This window comes from Bombina bombina, chromosome 4 (assembly GCF_027579735.1).
Source record: "Bombina bombina isolate aBomBom1 chromosome 4, aBomBom1.pri, whole genome shotgun sequence".
Classification (NCBI taxonomy): Eukaryota; Metazoa; Chordata; class Amphibia; order Anura; family Bombinatoridae; genus Bombina; species Bombina bombina.
The window spans coordinates 991,171,575-991,186,714 of NC_069502.1; the positions used below are offsets into that span (position 1 = coordinate 991,171,575).

Below are 15,140 nucleotides of genomic sequence, written 5' to 3' on the forward strand. Positions count from 1 at the left end.
ATACTTTTTAGTGTTTGGGATACCTTTGCCACCTCCAAATGGCGGGAATTCAATCACACACGTTACGGCTCGTGGACTCTCACCACCTTATGATTTTTTTTCCCCATTTATATAAATGCAGGTCCAAGTATACTGCCCTTATTACAGATTGTTTTCCTTTGGCACTGCAGTAGATGATTTAGCCAAACAGAAGGCAAATATCCTAACCAATTCAGTCTCTATAGTGATTGCTCCCTGACTTGTTGGCTTGGAGTAAACAACTAACCCTGTATGCACAGAGTGTCCATGAGAGCGCACCATAAAGACTGAATTGATATAGGGACAGTGTCATTTTTTTATTTTTTTTAATGGATGGATTAGAGACTGACACAGTGTATTTCCATTTACTGTTATGCAATACAGATAGATGATAGATAGATAAATTAAGCTATTCAATTTTTAATTGACTGTCCCTTTAATTAAACATTTTATAAGGGATTGCATTGAGAGTTTAAAATGCCTAAAAGAAAAATTGTAAAAGTTTTACATGGCAGACAATTGTATAGGACACAAATTAAAAAAAATAAAAATAATAATAACTGGTAATAGCCAGACATGAAAATCCCTAAGTAAAGGTGTTTTCAGACAGTTGCTTACTTTGCTTAAATGACCACTAAATACAATATTCTGGCAAATTTCAAAGTTAATCCCCCTGTACCATGTGACAGCCATTAGCCAATCACAAAATACATATATGTGTATATTCCTTGTACTTTGCACTTGCTCAGTAGAAGCTGGAGCCTCAGAAAGTGTGCATATAAAATAATGTGCACATTGTGATAACGGAAGTATATTGGAAAGCTTTTATTAAAGGTCATGCTTTACCCGAATCATGAATGTTTAATATTGACTTTAGTGCCACTTTAATGGCAAACCTAGCCCTCCACGTACAACAATACAAACGTGTATGATATAGATCACATATATATAACCTGACTGTCTTCCACTTTAATACAATGTATTTTACATTAATACAATCCACATTTAGTTTTATTTCCATACAAGACAAAATCTCAGACTTTTCTCTTTGTAAACTCTTCTAATGGTAATATTCTATATGGTTGTACTCCTCCCACCTCTTATGCATATAGAACAGTTGAATTACCCAACTTACCGGTTTAGTCTTCGTAGGTTTGAAACAGTCTTTGCATACGGTGGCCCTATATCATGGATAAGAAAAATATCAATACACATTTACTGGAGGAAGTAAGATAACAACCAATAAAACATTACTAATTTTGATATGTATAATTATAACATTATTTCTTTCTTAGGATATGGTGAGTCCAGGCTTGAGTAATTACTGTTGGGAAAATCACTCCTGGCCAGCAGGAGGAGGCAAAGAGCACCACAGTTAACCTGATAAGTATCACTCCCTTACCCACAACCCCCAGTCATTCTCTTTGCATTCTGTGCATGGAGGAGGTGAAGTTTAGGTGTCTGAAGAAAAATGTTGATTTCATCTACAAGCAAGTTATGGGGTATAGCCGTATTCCATGTCATTCCTTGCAGTCGGGTAGTGGTGGTTTTAAAGCAGTTAGGAACTTGTAAAGAGGTACTTACTGTGTTTTCCTAACAATTGCTGCCCTAGTTTAGAAAGCCAGAGTGGGCTACTCTGTTCTTTCTTTTTCAAAGGTCTCTGTGAGGAACTGTGTCCTCTCATACCTTGTAACTGTCTACATGCCGGACAGCGGAGCAGGCAAGTGCTTTTTCTACCAGTTGGGGAGACCATGCACTTAATAAATGAAAAGACACTGCTTTTTATTGGGACATAGATAATCCTGTTGTATGGGTTACACTGGGGCATGAAGCAGGCACTGTAGCATGTGTGAGACTAACATTTAAACTTTTTTTAAAAAAGAAAGAGTAAAATGTTTTTATTAGGCTTTATTTTCTGACATATTTACTTGATAAAACAATACAAGTTTAAACTGAAAGTTCAGCAGCTTATTCATTTCCCCTTTGCTTTAAAATAAAACGATGCAACATTTGAAACTGTCAGGTTTTAAAAAACTGTTATTTCTGGTACTCAGTGTACCAGGAAGTAGTGCCTCGCTGTGTCGCAGCAGTAATTTGAGCTCCGCAGTTGCGGTCACATGACCGGCTTTACTTTATAACGTTTCTGAAATAAAAGTAGTTTTTTCTCCATTTCTGGGTGATCCGGTCTTAACTGATAGCGGTAAGGCACCTCAGCAATTGAGATGTGGGGTTGGCTGAGGGGTATTTTAGAAGCTTATTTGATCTTTACTGAACGTTTTTTTCTTAATTTTTCTCACATAATTTTAGCTGGGGATCGATCCCAATTTGGGATAAATTTACAGTGTATTTTTTCCTTGGCTTATTTTAATTGAAAATTTAAATATTTTAAACTTATAAAGTTTATTTACTGTTTCACAACATGTCTTATATGGAGCAAGAGCCTGCTCTCATGAATTCATGCTTTTTATGTTTAGATGCACAAATTGTAACTCCTATGCAATTTTGTTCTTCATCTGTCAAGAAAACCTTGCAAAATAAAGGTAAATTTTTTTAGCCTAATGTCTCTCAGGATGATGCTGTTAAAATAATACCTCCGCTTTCTCCTGCTACGTCCCAAACCTCAATGGCGTCACATGCAGTGCCCTGCGGTTCCTCTATAACTCCTAGTGGAATTTAGTTAAAAGCAGAAATGCCTAGGTATCTTCAGCGGTATCTGCGGCATTAGCTGCCATTCCCAGATTACAGGGAAACCGCAAGAAGAAATCTAGAAAGTCAGAAAACATAAATTTCTGTAAGAACATAGCTGATAAATTAATTTCTTTCATATTGGCAAGAGTCCATGAGCTAGTGACGTATGGGATATACAATCCTACCAGGAGGGGCAAAGTTTCCCAAACCTCAAAATGCCTATAAATACACCCCTCACCACACCCACAATTCAGTTTAACAAATAGCCAAGTAGTGGGGTGATAGAAAAAGGCGTAGAAAGCATCAAAAAAGGAACTGGAAATATAATTGTGCTTTATACAAAAAATCATAACCACCAAAAGCAGGGTGGGTCTCATGGACTCTTGCCAATATGAAAGAAATTAATTTATCAGGTAAGTTCTTACATAAATTATGCTTTCTTTCATGCAAATGGCAAGAGTCCATGAGCTAGTGACGTATGGGATATTAATACCCAAGATTTTCCGCTGAAAAAATTAAATCCACATCCAAAAAATAATTTTTTCTCATAATTGAAAAGAAAAAAACTTAAAACATAAGCAGAGGAATCAAACTGAAACAGCTGTTTGAAAAACGTATCTACCAAAAACTGCTTCCGAAGAGGCCAACACATCAAAAACATAATTTATGTAAGAACTTACCTGATAAATTCATTTCTTTCATATTGGCAAGAGTCCATGAGCTAGTGACGTATGGGATATACATTCCTACCAGGAGGGGCAAAGTTTCCCAAACCTCAAAATGCCTATAAATACACCCCCACCACTCCCACAATTCAGTTTAACGAATAGCCAAGAAGTGGGGTGATAAGAAAGGAGCGAAAGCATCAACAAGGAATTGGAATAATTGTGCTTTATACAAAAAAATCATAACCACCACAAAAAGGGTGGGCCTCATGGACTCTTGCCAATATGAAAGAAATGAATTTATCAGGTAAGTTCTTACATAAATTATGTTTTCTTTCATGTAATTGGCAAGAGTCCATGAGCTAGTGATGTATGGGATAGCAAATACCCAAGATGTGGCACTCCACGCAAGAGTCACTAGAGAGGGAGGGCTAAAAATAAAGACAGCCAATTCCGCTGAAAAAAGGATCCACAACCCAAATCAAAAAGTTTTAATCTTTATAATGAAAAAAAAAAACAGAATTTATGCTTACCTGATAAATTACTTTCTCTTGCGGTGTATCCAGTCCACGGATTAATCCTTTACTTGTGGGATATTCTCATTCCCTACAGGAAGTAGCAAAGAGAGCACACAGCAAAGCTGTCCATATAGCTCCCCCTCTAGCTCCACCCCCCAGTCATTCAACCAAAGGTTAGGAAGAAAAAGGAGAAACCATAGGGTGCAGTGGTGACTGTAGTTTAAACAAAAACATTTTTACCTGACTTAAATGCCAGGGCGGGCCGTGGACTGGATACACCGCAAGAGAAAGTAATTTATCAGGTAATCATAAATTCTGTTTTCTCTTGCAAGGTGTATCCAGTCCACGGATTCATCCTTTACTTGTGGGATACCAATACCAAAGCTTTAGGACACGGATGAAGGGAGGGAACAAGACAGGTACCTTAAACGGAAGGCACCACTGCTTGCAAAACCTTTCTCCCAAAAATAGCCTCAGAAGAAGCAAAAGTATCGAATTTGTAAAATTTGGCAAAAGTATGCATTGAAGACCAAGTCGCTGCCTTACAAATCTGTTCAACAGAAGCCTCATTTTTGAAAGCCCATGTGGAAGCCACTGCTCTGGTAGAATGAGCAGTAATTCTTTCAGGAGGCTGCTGGCCAGCAGTCTCATAGGCCAAACGGATGATGCTTTTCAGCCAAAAGGAAAGAGAGGTAGCAGTCGCTTTCTGACCTCTCCTCTTACCAGAATAGATAACAAACAAGGAAGATGTTTGTCTGAAATCCTTAGTTGCTTGTAAATAGAACTTTAAAGCACGAACTACATCAAGATTGTGTAATAGACGTTCCTTCTACGAAGATGGATTAGGACACAGAGAAGGAACAACTATTTCCTGGTTAATATTCTTGTTAGAAACAACTTTAGGAAGAAAACCAGGCTTGGTACGCAAAACTACCTTATCTGCGTGGAACACCAGGTAAAGTGAATCACACTGTAAGGCAGATAATTCTGAAACTCTTCGAGCAGAAGAGATAACTATAAAAAACAAAACTTTCCAAGATAACAACTTAATGTCTATGGAATGTAAAGGTTCAAACGGAACCCCTTGAAGAACTGAAAGAACTAGATTCAAAATCCATGGCGGAGCCACAGGTTTATAGACAGGTTTGATTCTGACTAAAGACTGAGCAAACGCTTGAACGTCTGGTACCTCTGCCAGACGCTTGTGTAACAGGATAGACAAAGCAGATATTTGTTCTTTTAAGGAACTAGCTGACAATCCTTTCTCCAGTCCTTCTTGGAGAAAGGACAATATCCTGGGAATCCTAATCTTACTCCATGAGTAACCCTTGGATTCACACCAACAAAGATATTTCTGCCATATCTTATGGTAGATTTTCCTGGTGACAGGCTTTCTAGCCTGAATCAGAGTATCTATAACTGACTCAGAGAACCCACGCTTTGATAGAATTAAGCGTTCAATCTCCAAGCAGTCAGACGTAGAGAAACTAAATTTGGATGCTTGAACGGACCCTGTATTAGAAGATCCTGCCTCATTGGCAGTGACCATGGTGGGACAGATGACATGTCCACTAGGTCTGCATACCAAGTCCTGCGTGGCCATGCAGGCGCTATCAGAATCACTGAAGCCTTCTCCAGCTTGATTCTGGCAACCAGACGCGGGAGGAGAGGAAACGGTGGAAAAACATAAGCCAGATTGAAGGACCAAGGCGCTGCTAGAGCATCTATCAATACCGCCTTGGGATCCCGGGACCTGGACCCGTAGAGAGGAAGTTTGGTGTTCTGACGGGACGCCATCAGATCCAACTCTGGGGTGCCCCATAGCTGAGTCAGCTGGGCAAATACCTCCGGGTGGAGTTCCCGCTCCCCCGGGTGAAAAGTCTGACGACTTAGAAAATCTGCCTACCAGTTGTCTACTCCTGGGATGTGAATTGCTGAGAGATGGCAGGAGTGATCCTCCGCCCACCTGATTATTTTGGTTACTTCCGTCATCGCTAGGGAACTCTTTGTTCCCCCCTGATGATTGACGTAAGCTACAGTCGTGATGTTGTCCGACTGAAATCTGATGAATTTGGCCGCCGCTAGTTGAGGCCATGCCTGAAGAGCGTTGAATATCGCCCTCAGTTCCAGAATGTTTATCGGGAGAAGAGTTTCTTCCCGAGACCATAAGCCCTGAGATTTCAGGAAGTCCCAGACCGCACCCCAGCCTAACAGACTGGCGTTGGTCGTTACGATGATCCACTCTGGCCTGCGGAAACATATTCCTTGAGACAGGTGATCCTGAGACAACCACCAGAGAAGAGAATCTCTGGTCTCCTGGTCCAACTGAATTTGAGGAGACAAATCTGCATAATCCCCATTCCACTGTTTGAGCATGCATAGTTGCAGTGGTCTGAGGTGTATCCGAGCAAAAGGGACTATGTCCATTGCCGCAACCATTAGTCCGATTGTCTCCATGCACTGAGCCACAGATGGCCGAGGAATGGAATAAAGAGCTCGGCAAGTAGTTAAGAGTTTTAGCTTTCTGACCTCCGTCAGAAATATTTTCATTTCTACCGAGTCGATCAGGGTTCCTAGGAATGGAACTCTTGTGAGGGGGGAGAGAGAACTCTTTTTGATGTTCACCTTCCACCCGTGAGACCTCAGAAAGGCCAATACAATCTCCGTGTGAGACTTGGTTCTTTGGAAAGTTGACGCCTGAATTAAGATGTCGTCTAGGTAAGGCGCCCCTGCTATGCCCCGCGGTCTTGGAACCGCCAGGAGGGACCCTAGCACCTTTGTGAAAATTCTGGGAGCAGTGGCCAACCCGAAAGGAAGAGCCACAAACTGAAAATGCTTGTCCAGAAAGGCGAACCTGAGAAACTGGTGATGATCTTTGTGGATAGGAATGTGCAGATACGCATCCTTTAGATCCACGGTAGTCATATATTGACCCTCCTGGATCATTGGTAAGATTGTCCGAATGGTCTCCATCTTGAATGATGGGACTCTGAGGAATTTGTTTAGAATTTTGAGATCCAGGATTGGTCTGAAAGTTCCTTCTTTTCTGGGAACCACAAACAGGTTTGAGTAAAACCCCAGTCCTTGTTTTGCAATTGGAACTGGGTGGATCACTCCCATTATATGTAGATCTTCTACACAGCGTAAAAACGCCTCTTTCTTTGTCTGATCTGTAGACAGACAAGAAATGTGGAACCTTCCCCTTGGAGGAGAGTCCTTGAAATCTAGAAGGTATCCCTTGGCTACAATCTCTAATGCCCAAGGATCGTGTACATCTCTTGCCCAGGCATGAGCGAAGAGAGAGAGAGTCTGCCCCCTACTAGATCCGATCCCGGGAGAGGATGAAGCAGGGCCGTTCCTGAAATTGCGAAAGGAACGCAAATTAGCTTTGTTCTTTGTGTTAAAGGCTTTGTCCTGAGGGAGAGCATGGCCTTTTCCCCCTGTGATATCTGAAATAATCTCTTTCAATTCAGGCCCGAATAGGGTCTTCCCTTTGAAAGGAATGTTCAAAAGCTTGGATTTAGACGACACATCGGCCGACCAGGACTTTAGCCATAGCGCCCTGCGCGCCAAAATGGCGAAACCTGAATTTTTTGCCGCTAACTTAGCTATTTGGAAAGCGGCGTCAGTGATAAAAGAATTAGCTAGCTTTAGAGCCTTAATTCTATCCATAATTTCCTCATATGAGGTCTCCGTCTGGAGCGAGTCTTCCAGCGCCTCAAACCAGAAAGCAGCTGCAGTAGTTACAGGAATAATGCAGGCAATAGGTTGGAGAAGAAAACCTTGTTGAACAAAAATTTTCTTAAGTAAATCCTCAAAATTTTTTATCCATAGGGTCTTTAAAAGCACAACTGTCTTCAATTGGTATGGTTGTGCGTTTAGCTAGTGTAGAAACAGCCCCCTCCACCTTAGGGACTGTCTGCCACGAGTCCCGCATGGGGTCAGATATGGGGAACATTTTCTTAAAAACAGGAGGGGGGACAAAAGGGACACCTGGCCTATCCCACCCCCTAGTAACGATATCCGCAATCCTCTTAGGGACCGGAAACGCATCCGAGTAAACAGGGACCTCTAGGTACTTGTCCATTTTACACAATTTCTCTGGGATCACCAAAAGCTCACAGTCATCCAGAGTAGCTGATAGCTCCCTAAGTAAAACACGGAGGTGTTCTAGTTTAAATTTAAAAGCCAATGTATCTGAATCTGTCTGGGGAGGAACCCTTCCTGAATCAGAGACTTCTCCCTCAGACATCAAATCCCTCGCTCCCACTTCAGAGCGTTGTGAGGGTATATTGGATACGGCTACCAAAGCGTCAGAATGCTCATAATCTGTTCTTAAAACGGAGCTATCACGCTTTGCAGGTAACACGGGCAGTTTAGATAAGAAGGCTGTAAGAGAATTATCCATGACTGCCGCTAAGTCTTGTAATGTAAAAGGGTTAGACACACTAGAGGTACTAGGCGTCGCTTGCGCGGGCGTAACTGGCTGTGACACTTGGGGGGAGGCAGATGGGCTACCCTCGTTACCTTCAGTCTGAGAATCATCTTGGGCCACATTCTTAAGTGCAACAATATGATCTTTAAAGTGTATAGACATATCAGTACAAGTGGGACACATTCTGAGAGGGGGTTCCACCATGGCTTCTAAACACATTGAACAAGGATTTTCCTTAGTGTCAGACATGTTTAACAGACTAGTAGAGTACACAAATAGGCTTGGAATCACTTTAATAGATAAGAGATAAAAAGAGCACATAATTTTACAAAACGGTGAAAAATGCAGCAATCTTTCTGAAATTTTCACAGTATGTAGCTAAAGCCTTAATAAGATTGCACCCCAAGTTTCAAAACGATTAACCCCTTAATGGACAAACCGGAGCAGCCTAAAGCCAACACCTGGTTAAATTACTACAGCACCTTGCCTTGTGGCCCTACCTACCCCTTAGGGATCAGATTTGGGGGAATATAGCTTCTTTTAGGCCCTCAAACATCAGCAGGACCCTCCATGTGAAACAGCATGAACTTCTCTGCAATTCTAAGGCCCCTCCCACTCTACGCCGGAGCTGTGAGGCCTAGTAAATCACTCCTAAGTGACTAAAAAACAGCCATGTGGTAATAACCCCAGAAAGAACCCAAAAGGGCTTTCAAAGTGTCTTGCAAAACGATTTTTCCTTAGCCAAACAATCGATTGCCCTGAATAAGTGTCAACCAGTATATTAGCCCTATTATGTAAGCATTCAATTGCTTACTAAGTCTGTGAACATAGCTTACCCTCCCCTCATGGGGATATTGTCAGTCTCTTCTAGCATTATCTCAGTCTTGTCTAGAAATAAATGACTGAACATACCTTATTGCAGATCACCCCCCAACTGAAGTTTTCTGGTACTCCTCAGTCCTGTGTGGGAACAGCAGTGTATTTTAGTTACAACATGCTAAAATCATTTTCCTCTCAGCAGAAATCTTCATCACTTTTCTGCTAGAGAGTAAATAGTACAAACCGGTACCATTTAAAATAACAAACTTTTGATTGAAGATAATAAAACTACAATTCTAACACCACATTCACTTTACACTCCCGAGAGAGACCCTAGTGCTTAGAGCCAGCAAAGAGAATGACTGGGGGGTGGAGATAGAGGGGGAGCTATATGGACAGCTTTGCTGTGTGCTCTCTTTGCTACTTCCTGTAGGGAATGAGAATATCCCATAAGTAAAGGATGAATCCGTGGACTGGATACACCTTGCAAGAGAAAATGAAATTATAAGCAGAAGAATCAAACTGAAACAGCTGCCTGAAGAACTTTTCTACCAAAAACTGCTTCTGAAGAAGAGAAAACATCAAAATGGTAGAATTTAGTAAAAGTATGCAAAGAAGACCAAGTTGCTGCTTTGCAAATCTGATCAACAGAAGCTTCATTCTTAAAAGCCCAGGAAGTAGAAACTGACCTAGTAGAATGAGCCGTAATCCTTTGAGGCCGGGATTTACCCGACTCAAAATAAGCATGATGAATCAAAAGCTTTAACCAAGACGCCAAAGAAATGGCAGAAGCCTTCTGACCTTTCCTAGAACCAGAAAAGATAACAAATAAACTAGAAGTCTTTCTGAAATCTTTAGTAGCTTCAACATATTTCAAAGCTCTAACCACGTCCAAAGAATGCAAAGATCTTTCCAAAGAATTCTTAGGATTAGGACATAACGAAGGGACAATAATTTCTCTACTAATGTTATTGGAATTCACAACCTTAGGTAAAAATTTAAATGAAGTCCACAAAACCGAGTTATCCTGATAAAAAATCAGAAAAGGAGACTCACAAGAAAGAGCAGATAATTCAGAAACTCTTCTAGCAGAAGAGATGGCCAAAAGAAACAATACTTTCCAAGAAAGTAATTTAATGTCCAGAGAATGCATAGGCTCAAACGGAGGAGCCTGTAAAGCCCTCAAAATCAAATTAAGACTCCAAGGAGGAGAAATTGGCTTAATGACAGGCTTGATACGAACCAAAGCCTGTACAAAACAATGAATGTCAGGAAGATTAGCAATTTTTCTGTGAAACAGAACAGAAAGAGCAGAGATTTGTCCTTTCAAGGAACTTGCAGACAAACCCTTATCCAAACCATCCTGAAGAAACTGTAAAATTCTAGGAATTCTAAAAGAATGCCAAGAGAATTTATGAGGAGAACACCATGAAATGTAAGTCTTCCAAACTCGGTAATAAATCTTTCTAGACACAGATTTGCGAGCCTGCAACATAGTATTAATCACTGAGTCAGAGAAACCTCTATGACTAAACACTAAACGTTCAATCTCCATACCTTCAAATTTAATGATTTGAGATCCTGATGGAAAAATGGACCTTGAGATAGAAGGTCTGGCCTTAACGAAAGTGGCCAAGGGTGGCAACTGGACATCCGAACAAGATCCGCATACCAAAACCTGTGTGGCCATGCTGGAGCCACCAGCAGTACAAATGAACGCTCCATTATGATTTTGGAAATCACTCTTGGAAGAAGAACTAGAGGCGGAAAGATATAAGCAAGTTGATAATTCCAAGGACGTGACAACGCATCCACTGCTTCCGTCTGAGGATACCTGGACCTTGACAGGTACCTGGGAAGTTTCCTGTTTAGACGAGAAGCCATCAGATCTATTTCTGGAAGCCCTCACATCTGAACAATCTGAAGAAACACATCTGGGTGAAGAGACCATTCTCCAGGATGTAAAGTCTGGCGACTGAGATAATCCGCTTCCCAATTGTCTATACCTGGGATATGGACCGCAGAGATTAGACAAGAGCTGGATTCCGCCCATGCAAGTATCCGAGATACTTCTTTCATAGCTTGAGGACTGTGAGTCCCACCTTGATGATTGACATATGCCACGGTTGTGACATTGTCTGTCTGAAAACAAATAAACGGCTCTCTCTTCAGAAGAGGCCAAAACTGAAGAGCTCTGCGAATCGCACAGAGTTCCAAAATATTGATTGGTAATCTCCCACCTCCATAGGAGGCAAAGTTTGTAAAACTGAATTGTGGGTGTGGTGGGGGGTGTATTTATAGGCATTTTGAGGTTTGGGAAACTTTGCCCCTCCTGGTAGGAATGTATATCCCATACGTCACTAGCTCATGGACTCTTGCCAATTACATGAAAGAAATGGTAGAATTTAGTAAACGTATGCAAATAAGGCCAAGTTGCTGCTTTGCAAACCTGATCAACTGAAGCTTCATTCTTAAAAGATCACAAAGTGGAGAGTGATCTAGTAGAATGAGCTGTGATTCTCTGAGGTGGGGCCTGACCCGACTCCAAATAAGCCTGATGAATCAAAAGCTTTAACCAAGATGCCTAGGAAATGGCAGAAGATGTCTGACCTTTCCTTGAACCAGAAAAGACAACAGACTGGAAGTCTTCCTGAAATCTTTAGTAGCTTCAACATAATATTTCAAAGCTCTAACAACATCCAAAGAATGTAAGGATCTCTCCAAAGAATTCTTAGGATTAGGACCCAAAGAGGGAACAACAATTTCCCTATTAATGTTATTAGAATTCACAACCTTAGGAAGAAATTCAAATGAAGTCCGCAAAACCGCCTTATCCTGATTGAAAATCAGAAAAGGAGACTCACAAGAAAGAGCAGATAATTTGGAAACTCTTCTAGCAGAAGAGATAGCCAAATGGAAAAACACTTTCCAAGAAAGTAGTTTAATATCCAAACAATGCATAGGCTCAAAACGAGGAGCCTGTAAAGCCTTCAAAACCAAATTAAGACTCCAAGGAGGCGAGATTGATTTAATGACAGGCTTGATACGGACCAAAGCATGTATAAAACAGTGAATATCAGGAAGCTTAGCAATCTTTCTGTGAAATAAAATAGAAAGAGCAGAGATTTGTCCCTTCAAGGAACTTGCAGACAAATCTTTATCCAAACCATCCTGAAGAAACTGTAAAATAAAATAAAAGTCTTCCAAACTCGATAATAAATCTTCCTAGAAACCGATTTACGAGCCTGTAACATAGTATTAATCACTGAGTCAGAGAAACCTCTATGACTAAGCACTAAGCGTTCAATTTCCATACCTTCAAATTTAAAGATTTGAGATCCTGATGGAAAAACGGACCTTGAGACAAAAGGTCTGGTCTTAAAGGAAGAGGCCAAGGTTGGTAACTGGACATCCAAACAAGATCCGCACACCAAAACCTGTGAGGCCATGCTGGTACTACCAGAAACACAAACGATTGTTTCATGAAAATCACTCTTTGAAGAAGAACTAGAGGCGGGAAAATATAAGCAAATTGGTAAAACCAAAGAACTGCTCAAGGACAAACTTACTTCACCACCTCCATAGGAGGCAAAGTTTGTAAAACTGAATTGTGGGGGTGGTGAGGGGTGTATTTATAGGCTTTTAGAGGTTTGGGAAACTTTGCCCCTCCTGGTAGGATTGTATATCCCATATGTCACTAGCTCATGGACTCTTGCCAATTACATAAAAGAAAGTAAGGTGCCTGTCCTCAGTTCTGCTTCCCAAGTTGCCCTTTCTCATAAGTCTGATGAGGAAGATACATCGGGACTTTCTGAGGGTGAATCTCAGATTCGGACAGTATAATTCCTTCTACTGAGATTCAGGTGGTATCCTTCAGATTTAAGCTTGAACACCTTTGTGTATTGTTAAAGGAGGTTTTAGCTACTTTAGATGATACCCCTGTCGTTGTCCCTCCTAAGAAATCTAGTAAACTTAAAAGTTTCTTTGATGATCCTTCCACTTCGGAGGTTTCTCCTGTGCTTGACCATGCTAGGGAGATGATCTCACAGGAATGGGAGAAACCGGGGGTGTCTTTTTCCTGTCTCCCATTTTTAAGAAAATGTTTGAAAAAGATTTATGTTCATCAAGGTCTCCAATGGCAACCTACAGCTTTTCTGATTCTCTTAAAGTAGAAACTTACTTGGATGAAATTTAAGATAGGATTAAAGCTCTTAAGTTGGCCTTTATTGCAGATGCCATTTTACAGGTTGTTAGACTAGAAGCTAAAACTTCTAGTTTCACTGTCCTAGCCCGCAGGGCGTTATGGTTGAAATCCTGGTCTGCGGACATTTCATCTAAAGTCAAGCTTCTAGCGATTCCTTACAAGTGCAAAACCTTGTTTGGACCCGGTTTGGCAGAAATGACCTCTGATATTACGGGTGGAAACGGGTCTTTTCTACCTCATGATAAGAAGAATAGGCCTAAAGGACATCAGGGTAATTTTCGTTCCTTTCGTAACTTCAGAGGAAAGCCTTCCCCTTCTTCCAAGCAGGAACAAACAAGTCTTCTTGGAACCCGAATCAGTCTTAGAACAAGAGGAAACAATCAAAGAAACCCGCAGATGATTCCAAATCAGCATGAAGGGTTTGCCCCTGATCCGGGATCAGATCAGATGGGGGGCAGACTTTTTCAGTTCTCTCAAGCCTGGATACGAGATGTCCTTGATCCCTGGACTGTGACCATAGTATCCCAGGGTTACAAATTGGAATTCAAGACTGTTCCTCCCAGAGGCAGATTCCATCTCTCAATATTATCTGCAGACCAGATAAAGAGAGAGGTGTTCTTGAAATGTATACATCTTTCTTCCCTGGGAGTGATAGTTCCAGTTGCAGTGCAGGAACAGGGTCTCAGGTTCTACTCCAACCTATTTGTGGTTCCCGAAAAAAAAGGGGAACTTTCCATCCGTCTTGAAGTGTATAAACAAGTTTCTCAAAGTTCCATCCTCCAAGATGGAGACTATACGCTCCATTCTTCCTATAGTACAAGAGGGTCAGTTCATGACACCCATAGACCTAAAGGATGCGTATCTTCATGTTCCTATACACAGGGACCATCACAGATTCCTGAGATTTGCCTTTCTGGACAAACATTTCCAGTTCCTGGCCCTTCCATTTGGTCTAGCCATGGTTCCCAGAATTATTTCAAAGGTTCTGGGGGATCTTTTGGAAGTGATTCGTTCTCATGGAATTGCTGTGGCACCCTACCTGAGCGACATATTGGTTCAGGCACCATCTTTTCAACAAGCAAAATCTCACACAGAGATATTGTTGTCTTTTCTTCGTTCCCACAGATGGAATGTGAATCTGGAAAAAAGCTCCCTTTCTCCTGCTACAAGAGTAGTGTTCTTAGGGACCATAATAGATTCTCTATTGATTTTACAGAGGTCAGGAAAAACTAAATAATTTCCTCTTGCCTCTCTCTTCAGGCTACTGCTTATCCTTCAGTGGCTCAATGTAAGGAGGTAATCGGTCTGATGGTGGCTTCCATGGACATCATTGCTTTTGCTCGATTCCATTTGAGAGCTCTCAGTTGTGCATGCTCAGACAATGGAATGGTGACCATGCGGATCTATCTTAGAGAATAGAGTTAGATCAGTCGTCAAGGGACTCTCTCCCGTGGTGGATTTCTCAGGAACATCTGTATCAGAGCACATGCTTTCGGAGACCTTCCTGGGTGATCGTGACCACGGACGCCAGCCTGCTGGGCTGGGGAGCAGTCTGGAACTCGTTAAAAGCTCAGGGCCTTAGGACTCGGTAGGAGTCTGCTCTTCTCATCAACATCTTGGAGTTGAGGGCGATTTACAATGCTCTATTGGCTTGGTCTCAGTTGTCCTCAGCCCAGTTTATTAGGTTCCAGTCAGAAAACATAACCTCTGTGGCTTACATAAATCACCAGGGAGGAAGGAGGTTACTCAGATTCTTCAGTGGGCAGAGACCCATAATGTCTATCAGCCATCCA

At 41.5% G+C, this 15,140-nt stretch overlaps 1 protein-coding gene across 1 annotated transcript in view; it reads right to left on the reverse strand.

Annotated features, from left to right (window-relative positions):
* PUS10 (pseudouridine synthase 10) overlaps window positions 1-15,140 on the reverse strand; it is a 372,401-nt gene that overhangs the window by 148,768 nt on the left and 208,493 nt on the right. The window contains 1 exon segment of the mRNA XM_053712643.1: window positions 1,154-1,199. Coding sequence (XP_053568618.1) covers window positions 1,154-1,199 — 46 coding nt within the window.